Source organism: Onychomys torridus, chromosome 1 (assembly GCF_903995425.1).
Source record: "Onychomys torridus chromosome 1, mOncTor1.1, whole genome shotgun sequence".
In the NCBI taxonomy this organism is placed as follows: domain Eukaryota; kingdom Metazoa; phylum Chordata; class Mammalia; order Rodentia; family Cricetidae; genus Onychomys; species Onychomys torridus.
In genome coordinates, this window is record NC_050443.1 from 150,142,595 (window position 1) to 150,155,123 (window position 12,529).

At 37.9% G+C, this 12,529-nt stretch overlaps 1 protein-coding gene across 2 annotated transcripts in view; it reads right to left on the reverse strand.

The window, feature by feature from the left end:
- Nucleotides 1–12,529, reverse strand: part of Prkg1 (protein kinase cGMP-dependent 1) — a 1,194,442-nt gene that overhangs the window by 1,032,658 nt on the left and 149,255 nt on the right. For both annotated transcript variants that reach the window (XM_036209439.1, XM_036209436.1), the window contains exon 2: nucleotides 950–1,116. In XM_036209439.1, the coding sequence (XP_036065332.1) occupies nucleotides 950–1,116 (167 nt within the window). The remainder of the gene's footprint in view (nucleotides 1–949; nucleotides 1,117–12,529) is intronic.

Sequence of the window (12,529 nt, forward strand, 5' to 3'; positions counted from 1 at the left end):
TTACCTATTAAATCCAGTAGCCTTTTCAAACTTTTTCAGTTGTGGTAATCAGTAACATCTCTGGATGCTGCCATGAGGATCTCCTGTTTTACAAATTGGGTTGTTGAAACTCAGAAAAAGTATGATTTGCCCCAGTGCACATTTTATCATAATGACCTATAAACTAAAAAGAGGCTGTAAGAATCAGGAATCACTCAACATGAATGCTCTGGCCATATCTAATAAACCACATAACCTATAGCACACGCACTTCTGAACTCACTTTCTTCTCAGGCAGTTCAGAAATCATCTCATATTCTTTCCAAAAAGGTAAAATACACCATTATAAATTTCAAATTAGAAACAATCATTATTAAATTTACTTAGGAATAAAATATAACTACATAGTTAATGGCTAAGTTATTCATCAAAAAATTTCTATCTCAGTTTCTGAAGGTTTTGTGAAACCCTCTTATTAATTAGACAGCTAATATGCCATTTGGGCTGGATTGTCTCTGTGATATATATGCAAGTGACTGAAAACATCATCTTTATCCAAAATAATCATATCAGGAAACCTAGTCACATATTAAATGTTAAGGTAGAGTTGAAGACACTGATTACCTGACCTAAAAGACTTTCCATTATCTTGAGTTATCACTGATAAATTGTCAGCATGCTCAGGAGTGTAATTGTGTGCAGTCTCATTCAGTTATCAAAGAGTATTGTTTTCACATTATCAACTTTCCCCAGCTTTGAAAACATATGGAATCCTTAGATTAATATCCTAAACAACAAAACTTCATACAATTAGACAACCACAGTACCTAGTAGTATTTCAGCTCCTTGCAAATTGTTTCCCAATGAAAGAAGGAAGACAGGCATTGTTCCCCAGAATACATTGCAATCCTTGTGAAGGTGAGAAGATTGGAAAGGAATGAGTGGCAGAGGAGCAGGTTACTGACCATACCTTCCATGACATACACCAGTGATCCCACATCTCCTTCCTTGATGATGCAGCTGTCTTTGCCATATTCCACAGGGTACATACAATCCACAATCTCCTGGATCTGTGACAGCTCCAAGTTCTTCATGAAGTCATTGTCAAGGATGGCCTCCTTTATAAGATCCTTTGACCTAAGGCAAGAGAGGGAGGAATTACTGACACACCTAACCAGTCTTTCATAGTTCCCGAGGCTCAGTGGAGCCATGCAGTTTTGTGGCACACAACCAATGAATCTTCTTGAAAGGTATGAACACAAGGCATCATGCAGCAGAAAGGGAACAAGAAGTTTTCCTCCAAGCAAACTATAATTAAGTAAATGATCAACAAGCATATAGTTTCGATTTGTTTCACAATGTTTTAATCTACAAAGCTTGTGGGAAAAACCAGTAGATGAATATTAAATTAAAATTTATAATTTGATCTAAGAATAGATGCAAATTAAGTTTAAAAATTATAAAAGAAGTAATTTTTACTCTTTATATATTATAAAAGAAAATTCATAATTTTGCATGCATCATCTATTAGAATTTATGTTTTTAATTTGCTCTTTCCTGTACACCATATTTCTACTACTAATGCCATTTGTGGTATGGGTGCTCAAGAAATAGTCTAGCTGAAGATTTTTTAAGAAGTGGATTCTTAATTATCTCATTGAAACAACTGGAAGAAATGTGATGACCTTTCATCTGAATGTCTTCTTTCTGTAGAAAACATTATCTCTATGAGTATCTTCATTTAGACTAACTAGACAGATGAAACTATGTTAAACAAGATATTTTAAAAGTATATGATTTAGAACTGGAATTAAAAACAGATAGTAGGAAAGATACAAACAAAATTTGTAATTGGGATTCAGTGGTTATAAGAGAAGTTTGCAGAACTTAAAAAAAAAGTGTGATAATTTTATTCACTGAGGGATAAGAAGTTCCACACCACTTACTATGGGTATAAGAAACAAAGAGAAAGGGAAACAATTATAGTATAAGTCAGAAACTGGGTTTGATGAAAGCTGAGTCCTTTCATTAAAGGACTTTCATGTGAAGCAGCACACTTGGAATTTTATATCGAATGATTTGAAATTTTAAAATGTGAACACAAGCTGGCCTTTGTTCACACTGACTCTGATAACACACACTGGTTCTCAGAGAAATGGCCTGCAATAGGAACTACTGGCTGAAGTACCAGCTGTCGCCTCCATTTCTGTGTGACTTCTCATCGAGGCTGAGACAAACTGGCCTGATCTTCACACATTGTGCTTCATAGTGATTTGAATTTAAATATTAAAGAGACATACATAAAACTAAAAATATTTACAACTTTATTTCTATGAAAAACTCTGAAAATGGATGGCTGTACTGCAATTAAAAATGAATTTGGAAGGAAGCAAAGAGAGGTATATTGTGGGTTTACAGGAGAAAGAGAAGGGAGAGATGTTGTAGTTACAGTAATCTCATTTTAAAAAATATTAAAATACATTCATGCATAATATTAGAGGCATAGAGAGAGCTGTGATATTTTATGTGAAAAGGCATTATGCAGAATTGTTTAGGGTAAATATAAGTGTAATGAATATCATAAAAATAATAGGCTTTGAAGTTACATATAGTCAGGCCTTCAGATAGATAACCTGGCCAGCTCTAAAATGTTCCTTACTTTTCTGAATTTCCATTTTATCATCTGTAAGATGCCATTTTTAAAAAGAATTAAAAAAAAAAAAACTTAACAGGTTTCTATGTAAGCCTAATGACAATACAAAATTCTGTTCAGTAAACAGTGAGGGATAATTTGATAGTATCAATGACTGCAGAAGCAGCAATATGAGGAATGTAACAAATTGTCCAATTATGACTTCAAACAATATCAAGAAGGAATCAACAAAATTTTGACTTTGTGGCCTTTTGTGACAGAATTATGTTCTTCTTTCTATTTTTCTACATTTATACTTTCCTTGTTTCTGAAGTTTAAAATGGGCATGCATTTTTCCATTTAAAAAAAAAAGTCATTTCAAAAGTAAATCATAAACAGTAGCTATTTTGAGGAAAATAAAACCAATCTATTTTCCATTTAATTAATGATCGCAGGCCGTGAGTGGCATCTGGGATCTGACTCTTCAGGAGGTTGGCTTTTACATTCTTGACATCCTGTGAGTACTAATGATAGAAATTTTCACTTCAGGAAGTGATGGTGATAGATGGAAAGGTATTAAGAATCTCAAGATGTCTTTATCTCAAAAGTCCTGTTTCTGAGGCAGAGTCTTCCACTACAAGGTTTTGGGTGTTCTGACTTATTTTTAAATTCCCACGTGTATGATGAAATTTCATTTTCAAGCCAAAATGCATTGCTTCTTTTCAGAGTTTAAAACAAGTTGTAAAAGTTGTCTTTTACATGAAGTTTGCATGCTTAACTGTCTTTATCACTGTGACCTCACAAAGGCTAGTGGCACCTTCATATGACTCCCATATATATTAGTTCATAAATATTTCCCTGAATACCAGAGATTTTATCTAGAGTAAATTCATTTTATCAAAGGCATTTCCCTCATATAGAGTGGTATTAACCTATCATATGAATACAGAAATGGTAAAAGAAGGAACTCCAAGACCATCCCTGACAACCATGCAAATTTCCCAAGTACTCAGTACAGAGTGCCAGAGTATTCCAGATATACATGTTTCTCAAATTTCATTTTGGACAGAGATCACTAAATCTTGAGTCTCTGAAGAAAAATACTCTAGGCTTCACATGTGCACCTGTGTCAGCTTGGAACAAATTTCTTGGGCTATAAGTGAAGGTCAGAGTTGGAATACTAGCATCCATGAAACCCTGGCTTTAATCTCCAAGGCTGCAGAAACAAACAAACAAACAAATAGATCAACAAATGCAGATCAACAGAAGACCTAGGACTTATCATTGGTAACTCCACACAGATTTTGACAAATGACAATCTTTGTCAATAAAACATCACAAGTAATCTATCTCTGCATCACAGCAAGATGGAAATTTGGGGCTTCTGTGTGATCTAGTTTGTCTGGCTAGTTTCCTGCCAACTTGACACAAACTAGATCCATAGGAGAGGAGAGAACCTCAAAAGAGAAAATACCCCCATAAGGTCAGGCTGTAGGCCAGCTTGTGTAGCATTTTCTTAATTAGTGGTTGGTGGGGAGGGCCCAAGCTCATTGTGGATGAGGCCACTCCTAGGCTTATACCCCTGTGTCTATAAGAAAGCAGGCTGACAAAAGACCAGCCCCCAGCTCCCATCCGACCAGGAACTCCCATCTGGACCAGAAGTGAGTGCCTGGGGTCACACCTAGAGAGGCCCACACCTAGGTCCCAGCCCTGGCCACCCAGCCCTGGGCACCAGCCATCCTGGGAAGACCTGCCCAACTTGGCCCCAGTTTCTGGCCATTTGGCGGCCCTGTGGGAAGGTCCCCCTTTTCCAAGGTAGACCATACAATCTCCACACTCTGACCCCACACCCATCTGCCTGAGACCCCAGCCACTTCCTGAGACTCAGAGACCAGCCCCTAGCTATCATCCTGCCAAAGTTCCCATTAGGATAAAATAAGGAGACCCCAGTCACTCCCTGAACTCAAAGACCAGTCCCCAGCTATCATCTGCCCCGGAACACCCATCTGGACCAGAGCTTCCATCCTGCCCGAGAACTCCCATCTGGACAAGAGGAGCTCCCATCTGGACAAGATAAGGAGACCCAGGGACTTCCTAAGACTCAGAGACCAGCCCCCAGCTACCATGCATCCAGCACTTCCATCTGGACCAGAGAGATGCTCCTTAAATCTGTCACCTCTGTCTGGACTAAGTGCACTGATAAGACCAAGAATGAATCCATGAGGAGATGGTCAGATGTCAAGGCAGAAGTACATACAACAAAATAAAGAGCAATACAGCATCACCAGAACCTAGCCCTTCTAGAACAGCTAGACCTGAACATCATAGAATGGAAGAAGAAGAAGAAAACAAGCTTATAAGTAACATCATGAAGAGGCTAGCGCCTTATACAGAAGAAATCAAAAATAAAGTGGAGGAACAGACAAACAAAAAAAATGGGAAGAATGCTATAAAAAAAAACTAGAGGAAAGGACAATTAAAGGAAAAGAAAATAATAAGTACCTGAAAGAAAATCAGGAAAGAGCAAGGGGAACAGTCCAAGACCTGAAGAGAGAAATAGAAAAAATGAAGAAGACGCTAGCAGAAGGAATGCTGGAAATAGAAATTCTGAGTAAACAAACAAGAACTTCAGAGGCAAATATAACCAACAGAATGCAAGAGATGGAAGAGAGGATCTCTGGTGTTGAAGATACGGTAGAAGAAATAGATTCATCACTCAAAGAAAACACTAAAACCAACAAAGTCATGACCAAAAATGTCCAAGAAATTTGGGACACCACGAAAAAACCAAACCTACGAATAATAGCGATAGAGGAAGGAGAAGAATATCAACTCAAAGGCACAGAAAATATATTTAACAAGATCATAGAAGAAAACTTTACCAATTTAAAGAACGAAATGCCGATGAAGATACAAGAAGCCTATAGAACACCAAACAGACTAGACCCCCAAAAAATGCCCCTCACCACAAAATAATTAAACAACTAAACATACAGAATAAAGAAAGAATATTAAGGGCAGCAAAGGAAAAAGGCCAAGTGACTTATAAAGGCAAACCCATCAGAATAACACCCGATTTCTCAATGGAGACTTTGAAAGCCAGAAGGACCCAGACAGATATAATGCAGACACTAAGAGACCATGGATGCCAGACTAGACTAATATACTCAGCAAAACTTTCAGTCATCATAGATGGAGTGAACAAGACATTCCAAGAAAAAAACAGATTTAAACAATACCTATCCACAAACCCAGCCCTACAGAAAGTACTAGAAGGAAAATTCCAACCTAAGGAAGTCAGATACACCCTCAAAAACATAGGCAATATATAACATCACAGCAGTAAACCCAAAAAAAGAGAAGTACACACACACTACCACCAAATAATAAAAATAATAACAGGAAAAAACGATCACTGGTCGTTAATATCCCTTAATATCACCTATAAAAAGACACAGACTAACAAAATAGATACAAAAAGAGGACACATCTTTCTGCTGCATACAAGAAACATACCTCAAATTCAAACAGAGACACCTCCTAAGAATAAAAGGCTGGGAAAAGACTTTCCAATCAAATGGTCTTAAGAAGCAAGCTGGTATAGCCATCCTAATATCCAACAAAATAGACTTCAAACTAAAATCAATCAAAAGAGATGATGAAGGACATTACATACTAATCGCAGGAAAGATCCACCAAGATGAAGTTTCAATTCTGGACATTTATGCCCCAAACACAAGGACACCCACATATGTAAAACAAACATTACTAAAGCTTAAATCACATATAAAACCCCACACATTAATAGTGGGAGACTTCAACACTCCACTTTCACCTCTGGACAGATCTGCCAAATTGAAACTTAACAGAGAAATAATGGACTTAACTGATATTATGACTCAAATGGACTTAATAGATATCTACAGAATATTCCACCTGAACAAAAAAGAATATACCTTCTTCTCAGCACCCCATGGAACCTTCTCTAAAATCAACCACATACTTGGCCACAAAGCAAATCTCAACAGATACAAAACAATTGGAAAAACCTCCTGTGTTGTATCAGACCACCATTGTTTAAAGTTAGATTTCAACAACAACAAAACTAAAGGAATCCTACAATCTCATGGAAACTAAATAATGCTTAAATGAATCACCAATGGGTTAAGGAAGAAATAAAGAAAGAAATTAAAGACTTCCTAGAGATCAATGAAAATGAATACACCACATACCCAAACTTATGGGACACTATGAAACAGTGCTAAGAGGGAAATTCATAGCACTAAATGCTCACATAAAGAAGTTTGAGAAATCTCACACCAGTGACTTAACAGCACACCTGAAAGCTCTAGAACAAGAAGAATCAAAGTCTCCCAGGAAGAACAGATGCCAGGAAATTATCAAATTGAAAGCTGAAATCAATAAGATAGAAATAAAGAGAACAATACAAAAAAATAATGAAACAAAGAGCAGGTTCTTTGAGAAAATCAACAAGATAGTCAAGCCCTTATCCAAACTAACCAAAAGACAGAGAGAGAGCATCCAAATTAACAAAATCAGAAATGAAAAGGACATAACAACAGACAATGAGGAAATCCAGAGAATCATCAGGTCATACTTCAAAAACCTCTACTACACAAAACTGGAAAATCTAAAAGAAATGGATAATTTTCTGGATAGGTACCACATACCTAAGTTAAATCAAGACCAGATAAAACATTTAAATAGTCCAATAACCCCTAAGGAAATAGAATCAGTCATTAAAAGTCTCCCAACCAAAAAAAAAAAAAAAAAAAAAAAAAGCCCAGGACCAGATGGTTTCACTGAAAACCATCTTCAAAGAAGACTTAATACCAATACTATTTAAATTGTTCCACACAATAGAAGCAGAAGGAATATTACCAAATTCTTTTTTTTTTTGTGGCTAAAATTACCCTGATTCCTAAACCAAACAAAGAAAGAGAACTACAGACCTATCTCTCTCATGAACATTGATGCAAAAATACTCAATAAAGTACTGGCAAACAGACTCCACATCAAAACAATTATCCACCTTGATCAAGTAGGCTTCATCCCAGGGATGCAAGGGTGGATCAACGTACAAAAGTCTGTCAATATAATACACCATATAAACAAACTCAAAGAAAAAAACCACATGATCATCTCACTAGATGCAGAAAAGTCATTTGACAAAATCCAACACCCCTTCATGATAAAGGTCTTGAAGCGATCAGGAATACAGGGAACATACCTAAACATAATAAAGGCAATCTACAGCAAGCCAACAGCCAACATCAAATTAAATGGAGAGAAACTCAAAGCAATACCACTAAAATCAGGAACAAGGCAAGGCTGTCCCCTCTCCCCATACTTATTCAATATAGTACTTGAAGTTCTAGCCAGAGCTATAAGACAACATAGGGAGATGAAGGGGATACAAATTGGAAAGGAAGAAGTCAAGCTTTCCCTATTTGCAGATGACATGATAGTATACATGAGTGACCCCAAAAATTCAACCAAGGAACTGATACAGCTTATAAACACCTTCAGCAACATAGCAGGATACAAGATCAACTCAAAAAAATCATTAGCCCTCCTGTATACAATAGACAAACAGGCTGAGAAGGAAATCAGAGATATATCACCCTTTACAATAGCCACAAATGATATAAAATACCTTGGGGGTTACACTAACTAAGCATGTGAAGTCCTATATGACAAGAACTTTAAGTGCCTTAAAAAAGAAATTGAAGAAGATATCAGAAAATGGAAAAATCTCCCATGCCCATGGATAGGCAGGATTAACATAGTAAAAATGCCGTTCTTACCAAAAGCAATCTACAGATTCAACGCAATCCCCATTAAATTACCAACACAATTCTTCACAGAGCTGGAAAGAATAATACTCAAATTCATATGGAAAAACAAAAACCCCAGGATAGCCAAAAGAATCCTGTACAATAAAACAACCTCTGGAGGCATCACAATCCCAGACCTCAAGCTCTACTATAGAGCTACTGTAATAAAAACAGCTTAGTACTGGCATAAAAACCGACATGTGGACCAATGGAATAGAATTTAAGACCCTGACATTAACCCACACACCTATGAACATATAATTTTTGACAAAGAAGTCAAAAATGTACAATGGAAAAAAGAAAGCATCTTCAACAAATGGTGTTGGCATAACTGGATGTCAATGTGTAGAAGGCTGCAAATAGATCCATATCTGTCACCGTGCACAAAACCTAAGTCCAAGTGGATCAAAGACCTCAACCTGAACCTGATAGAAGAGAAAGTAGGAAGTAGTCTTAAACGCATTGGCACCAGAGATCACTTTCTAAATATAACACCAGTAGCACAGACACTGAGAGAAACAATCAATCAATGGGACCTGTTGAAACTGAGAAGCTTTTGTAGAGCAAAGGACATGGTCAACAAGACAAAGCGACAGCCTACAGAATGGGTAAAGGTCTTCACAAACCCCACATCAGACAGAGGGCTGATATCCAGAATATATAAAGAACTCAAGAAATTAGACATCAAAATGCCCAACAGTACAATTAAGAAATGGGCTATAGAACTAAACAGAGAATTCTCCACAGAGGAAGTTCAAATGGCTGAAAGACATTTAAGGAATTGCTCAACATCCCTAATTATCCAGGAAATGCAAATCAAAACTACTCTGAGATACCACCTTACACCTGTCAGAATGGCTAAGATCAAAAGCACAGAAGACAGCTTATGCTGGAGAGGATGTGGAGCAAAGGGAACTCTCCTCCACTGCTGGTGGGAATGCAAGCTTGTACAGCCACTTTGGAAATCAATATGGTGCTTCCTTAGAAAATTGGGAATCCATCTCCCCCAAGGCCCAGCTATAGCACTCTTGGACATATACCCAAGGAATGCTCAATCATACCACAAAGGCATTTGCTCAGCTATGTTAGTATCAGCTTTGTTTGTAATAGCCAGAACCTGGAAACAACCTAGATGCCCTTCAACTGAAGAATGGATAAAGAAAATATGGTACATATACACAATGGAGTACTACTCAGCAGAAAAAAACAATGACATCATGAGGTTTGCAGGCAAATGGATGGATCTAGAAAAAATCATCCTGAGTGAGGTAACCCAGACTCAGAAGGACAAACATGGTATGTACTCACTCATAGGAGGATGGAGTACTACTCAGCAGAGAAAAACAATGACATCATGAGGTTTGCAGGCAAATGGATGGATCTAGAAAAAATCATCCTGAGTGAGGTAACCCAGACTCAGAAGGACAAACATGGTATGTACTCACTCATAGGAGGATACTAGATGTAAAACAAAGATGACTAGACTGCTACACAACTCCAGAGAGGCTACCTAGAAAACAAGACCCTAGGAAAGACCCAAGGATCACCCAATGACAGAGAAATGGATGAGATCTACATGAACAACCTGGATGACAGTGGGAGTAATGAAGGACAAGGTTTGAGGGAAAGAGAGCTTAGGGGAGCAGGAGATCCCAGCTGGACCAAGAACAGAAAGGGAGAACACGGAATAACAGACCATGAAAAATGAAGACCACATGAGAACAGGAAGAAGCAAAGTACTAGAGAGGTCCCCAGAAATCTACAATGATACATCCACTGTAGACTACTGACAATGGTGGAGAGAAAGTCTGATCTGACCTAGTCTGGTGATCAGATGGCCAAACACCCTAACGGTCGTGCTGGAACTCTCATCCCATAACTGATTGAAGTGGATGCAGAGATCCTTGGCCAGGCCCCAGGTAGAGCTCCAAGACTCCAATTGTCGAGAAAGAGGAGGGACTGTAAGAGTGTGAATTGTTGAGACCAAGATTGGAAAAGTGCAAGGACAAATAGCCAAACTAATAGAAACACATGAATTATGAACCAAAAGCTATGGAGCCCCCAACAGGATCAGGCCCTCTGGATAAGTGAGACAACTGAATAGCTTGAACTGTTTGGGAGGCACCCAGGCTGTGGGACCGGGACCTGTCCTTAGTGCATGAGCTGGCTGTTTGGAACCTTGGGCTTACACAGGGACACTTTGCTCAGCCTGGAAGGAGGGGACTGGAGCTGCCTGTACTGAATCCACCAGGTAGAATTGAATCCTCAGGGGAGTCTTGGCCCTGGAGGAGATGGGAATGGAGGGGAGGAGCTGGAGGGAAGGCGTGGGTGGGGTGGGAGGGGGGAGGACAGGGGAACCCATAGCTGATATGTAAAATTAAAACACATAATAATAAATAAAAAAGGAGAAAAAAAAAGAAAGCAGGCTGAGCAAGCCATGAAGACTTAGCCAGTAAGTAGTACTTCTCAGTGGCCTCTGCCTGACTCCTGCCTCCACATTCCTGCCTTGCTTGAGTTCCTGTCCTGACTTTCTTCAGTAATAAACAATGATGTGGAAGTGTAAGCCAAATGAACCCTTTCCTCCCCATGTTGCTCTGGTCATAGTGTTTCTCACAGCAATAGTAACACTTAACTAAGACAGAATCCCAAGTTCATCTTGTCAGGAAGTGATATCCAAAGCCCAGGCTTTAAACAGACATTTTAGGCCTTTCCCATAGGCACCTGACTAAAGGACTCTCAGCAATTCTCACATGCCAAGAACAAAATAAAATGTTCTCTATGGTTTGAAGAACTATCTCCAGAGGCCTGAAGTCTTCACTCTTGTTTTTAGGACAGAGTACCCTCTGTGATGTCCAAGGCAATGATAATGATGCCACATGCTGCCTTTCCCAGTAGAGTATGAATTTCATCTAATTCTTCATTGTGGAAAGAATGTCTAGGCACCGAAATAGTTGCAGCCATTAAGTTCTCTCTAAGCATGGAAAACAGCCAAAACAATCTAATTACTGAACACAAAACTTCTATAATCAACCATTTAAAGAAAACAATGCATCAATCTCTTTAGTCCTCAATGGTCAGCTTTGGGCTCAGATATCAGAAAAATGATCAATGCAATTCAAGTTCACTGCAGCCTAGAATACGGTCTCTGCAATTAGGAACTCTCAAATCCTACCCCTTTTCACCCAGATGTAGTCCTTTCAAGACCTCCTGGCAGTTCTAATTCTGGGAATCATTTCAGAAAGATAACTTCACCTATCTGCTATGATATATTTGAACAATCACCTATCAGAGAATAAATAAATAAAGTCTCTTGAAAGAGTTCTCCAGCTGCCACTCAGTTAAGATCCTGTTTAGAATGTATCCTTTCTCTGGCACAGTCTTCCTGGGTCAACTCTACAGGTATAAGATGGCTGAGAATTAATATGACCAGCTGACACTTTTTTAAAGGTAAAATTTAATTGGCTAATCCTATTGGACAATTCTGATATTTCTTCAAAATTGAAAACCCATCTACAATGACTATAGGTCAGAATATTCACATCTACCAATTTGGCTAGCCCTTTTCCAATCTTACAGCAAGAATATGCAATAGGAAATATAAAGCTTTTTTAGCCTTCAGATGCAAAATGAGTATTTAATATAAAACATTGGCATCAACAGTATAAAATGTACAACAGTAGTGTTTTTCATAGGTAACTAATAACATTAAATTTTTTGGTAATGTATATGTTGTAACTTTTTTCTATTTTTCTCAAGCTCTAAAACAGAAAATTTAGTTCCATTGCCATAAATTATGAAATCAGAGTGAATTAATTCTAGAAATAATAATTGATAATAGGGAAATCTGGTTAGCCCATAAAATATTCATTTGCTAAAATGTCACTTAGATGATAACATAACCATTCTCCATTTTTAAGTAAGGGTCCCCTTCATTGTCACTGACTAAGAACAATGATAAATAGCTCTTGAAATCACAGGCTAGCTATTGGCAGATAATAGAGTCTTATATTAGTGACAGGAAAATCACCATTCTTTGTAGGTGTTTATTACTTTTCAAAAG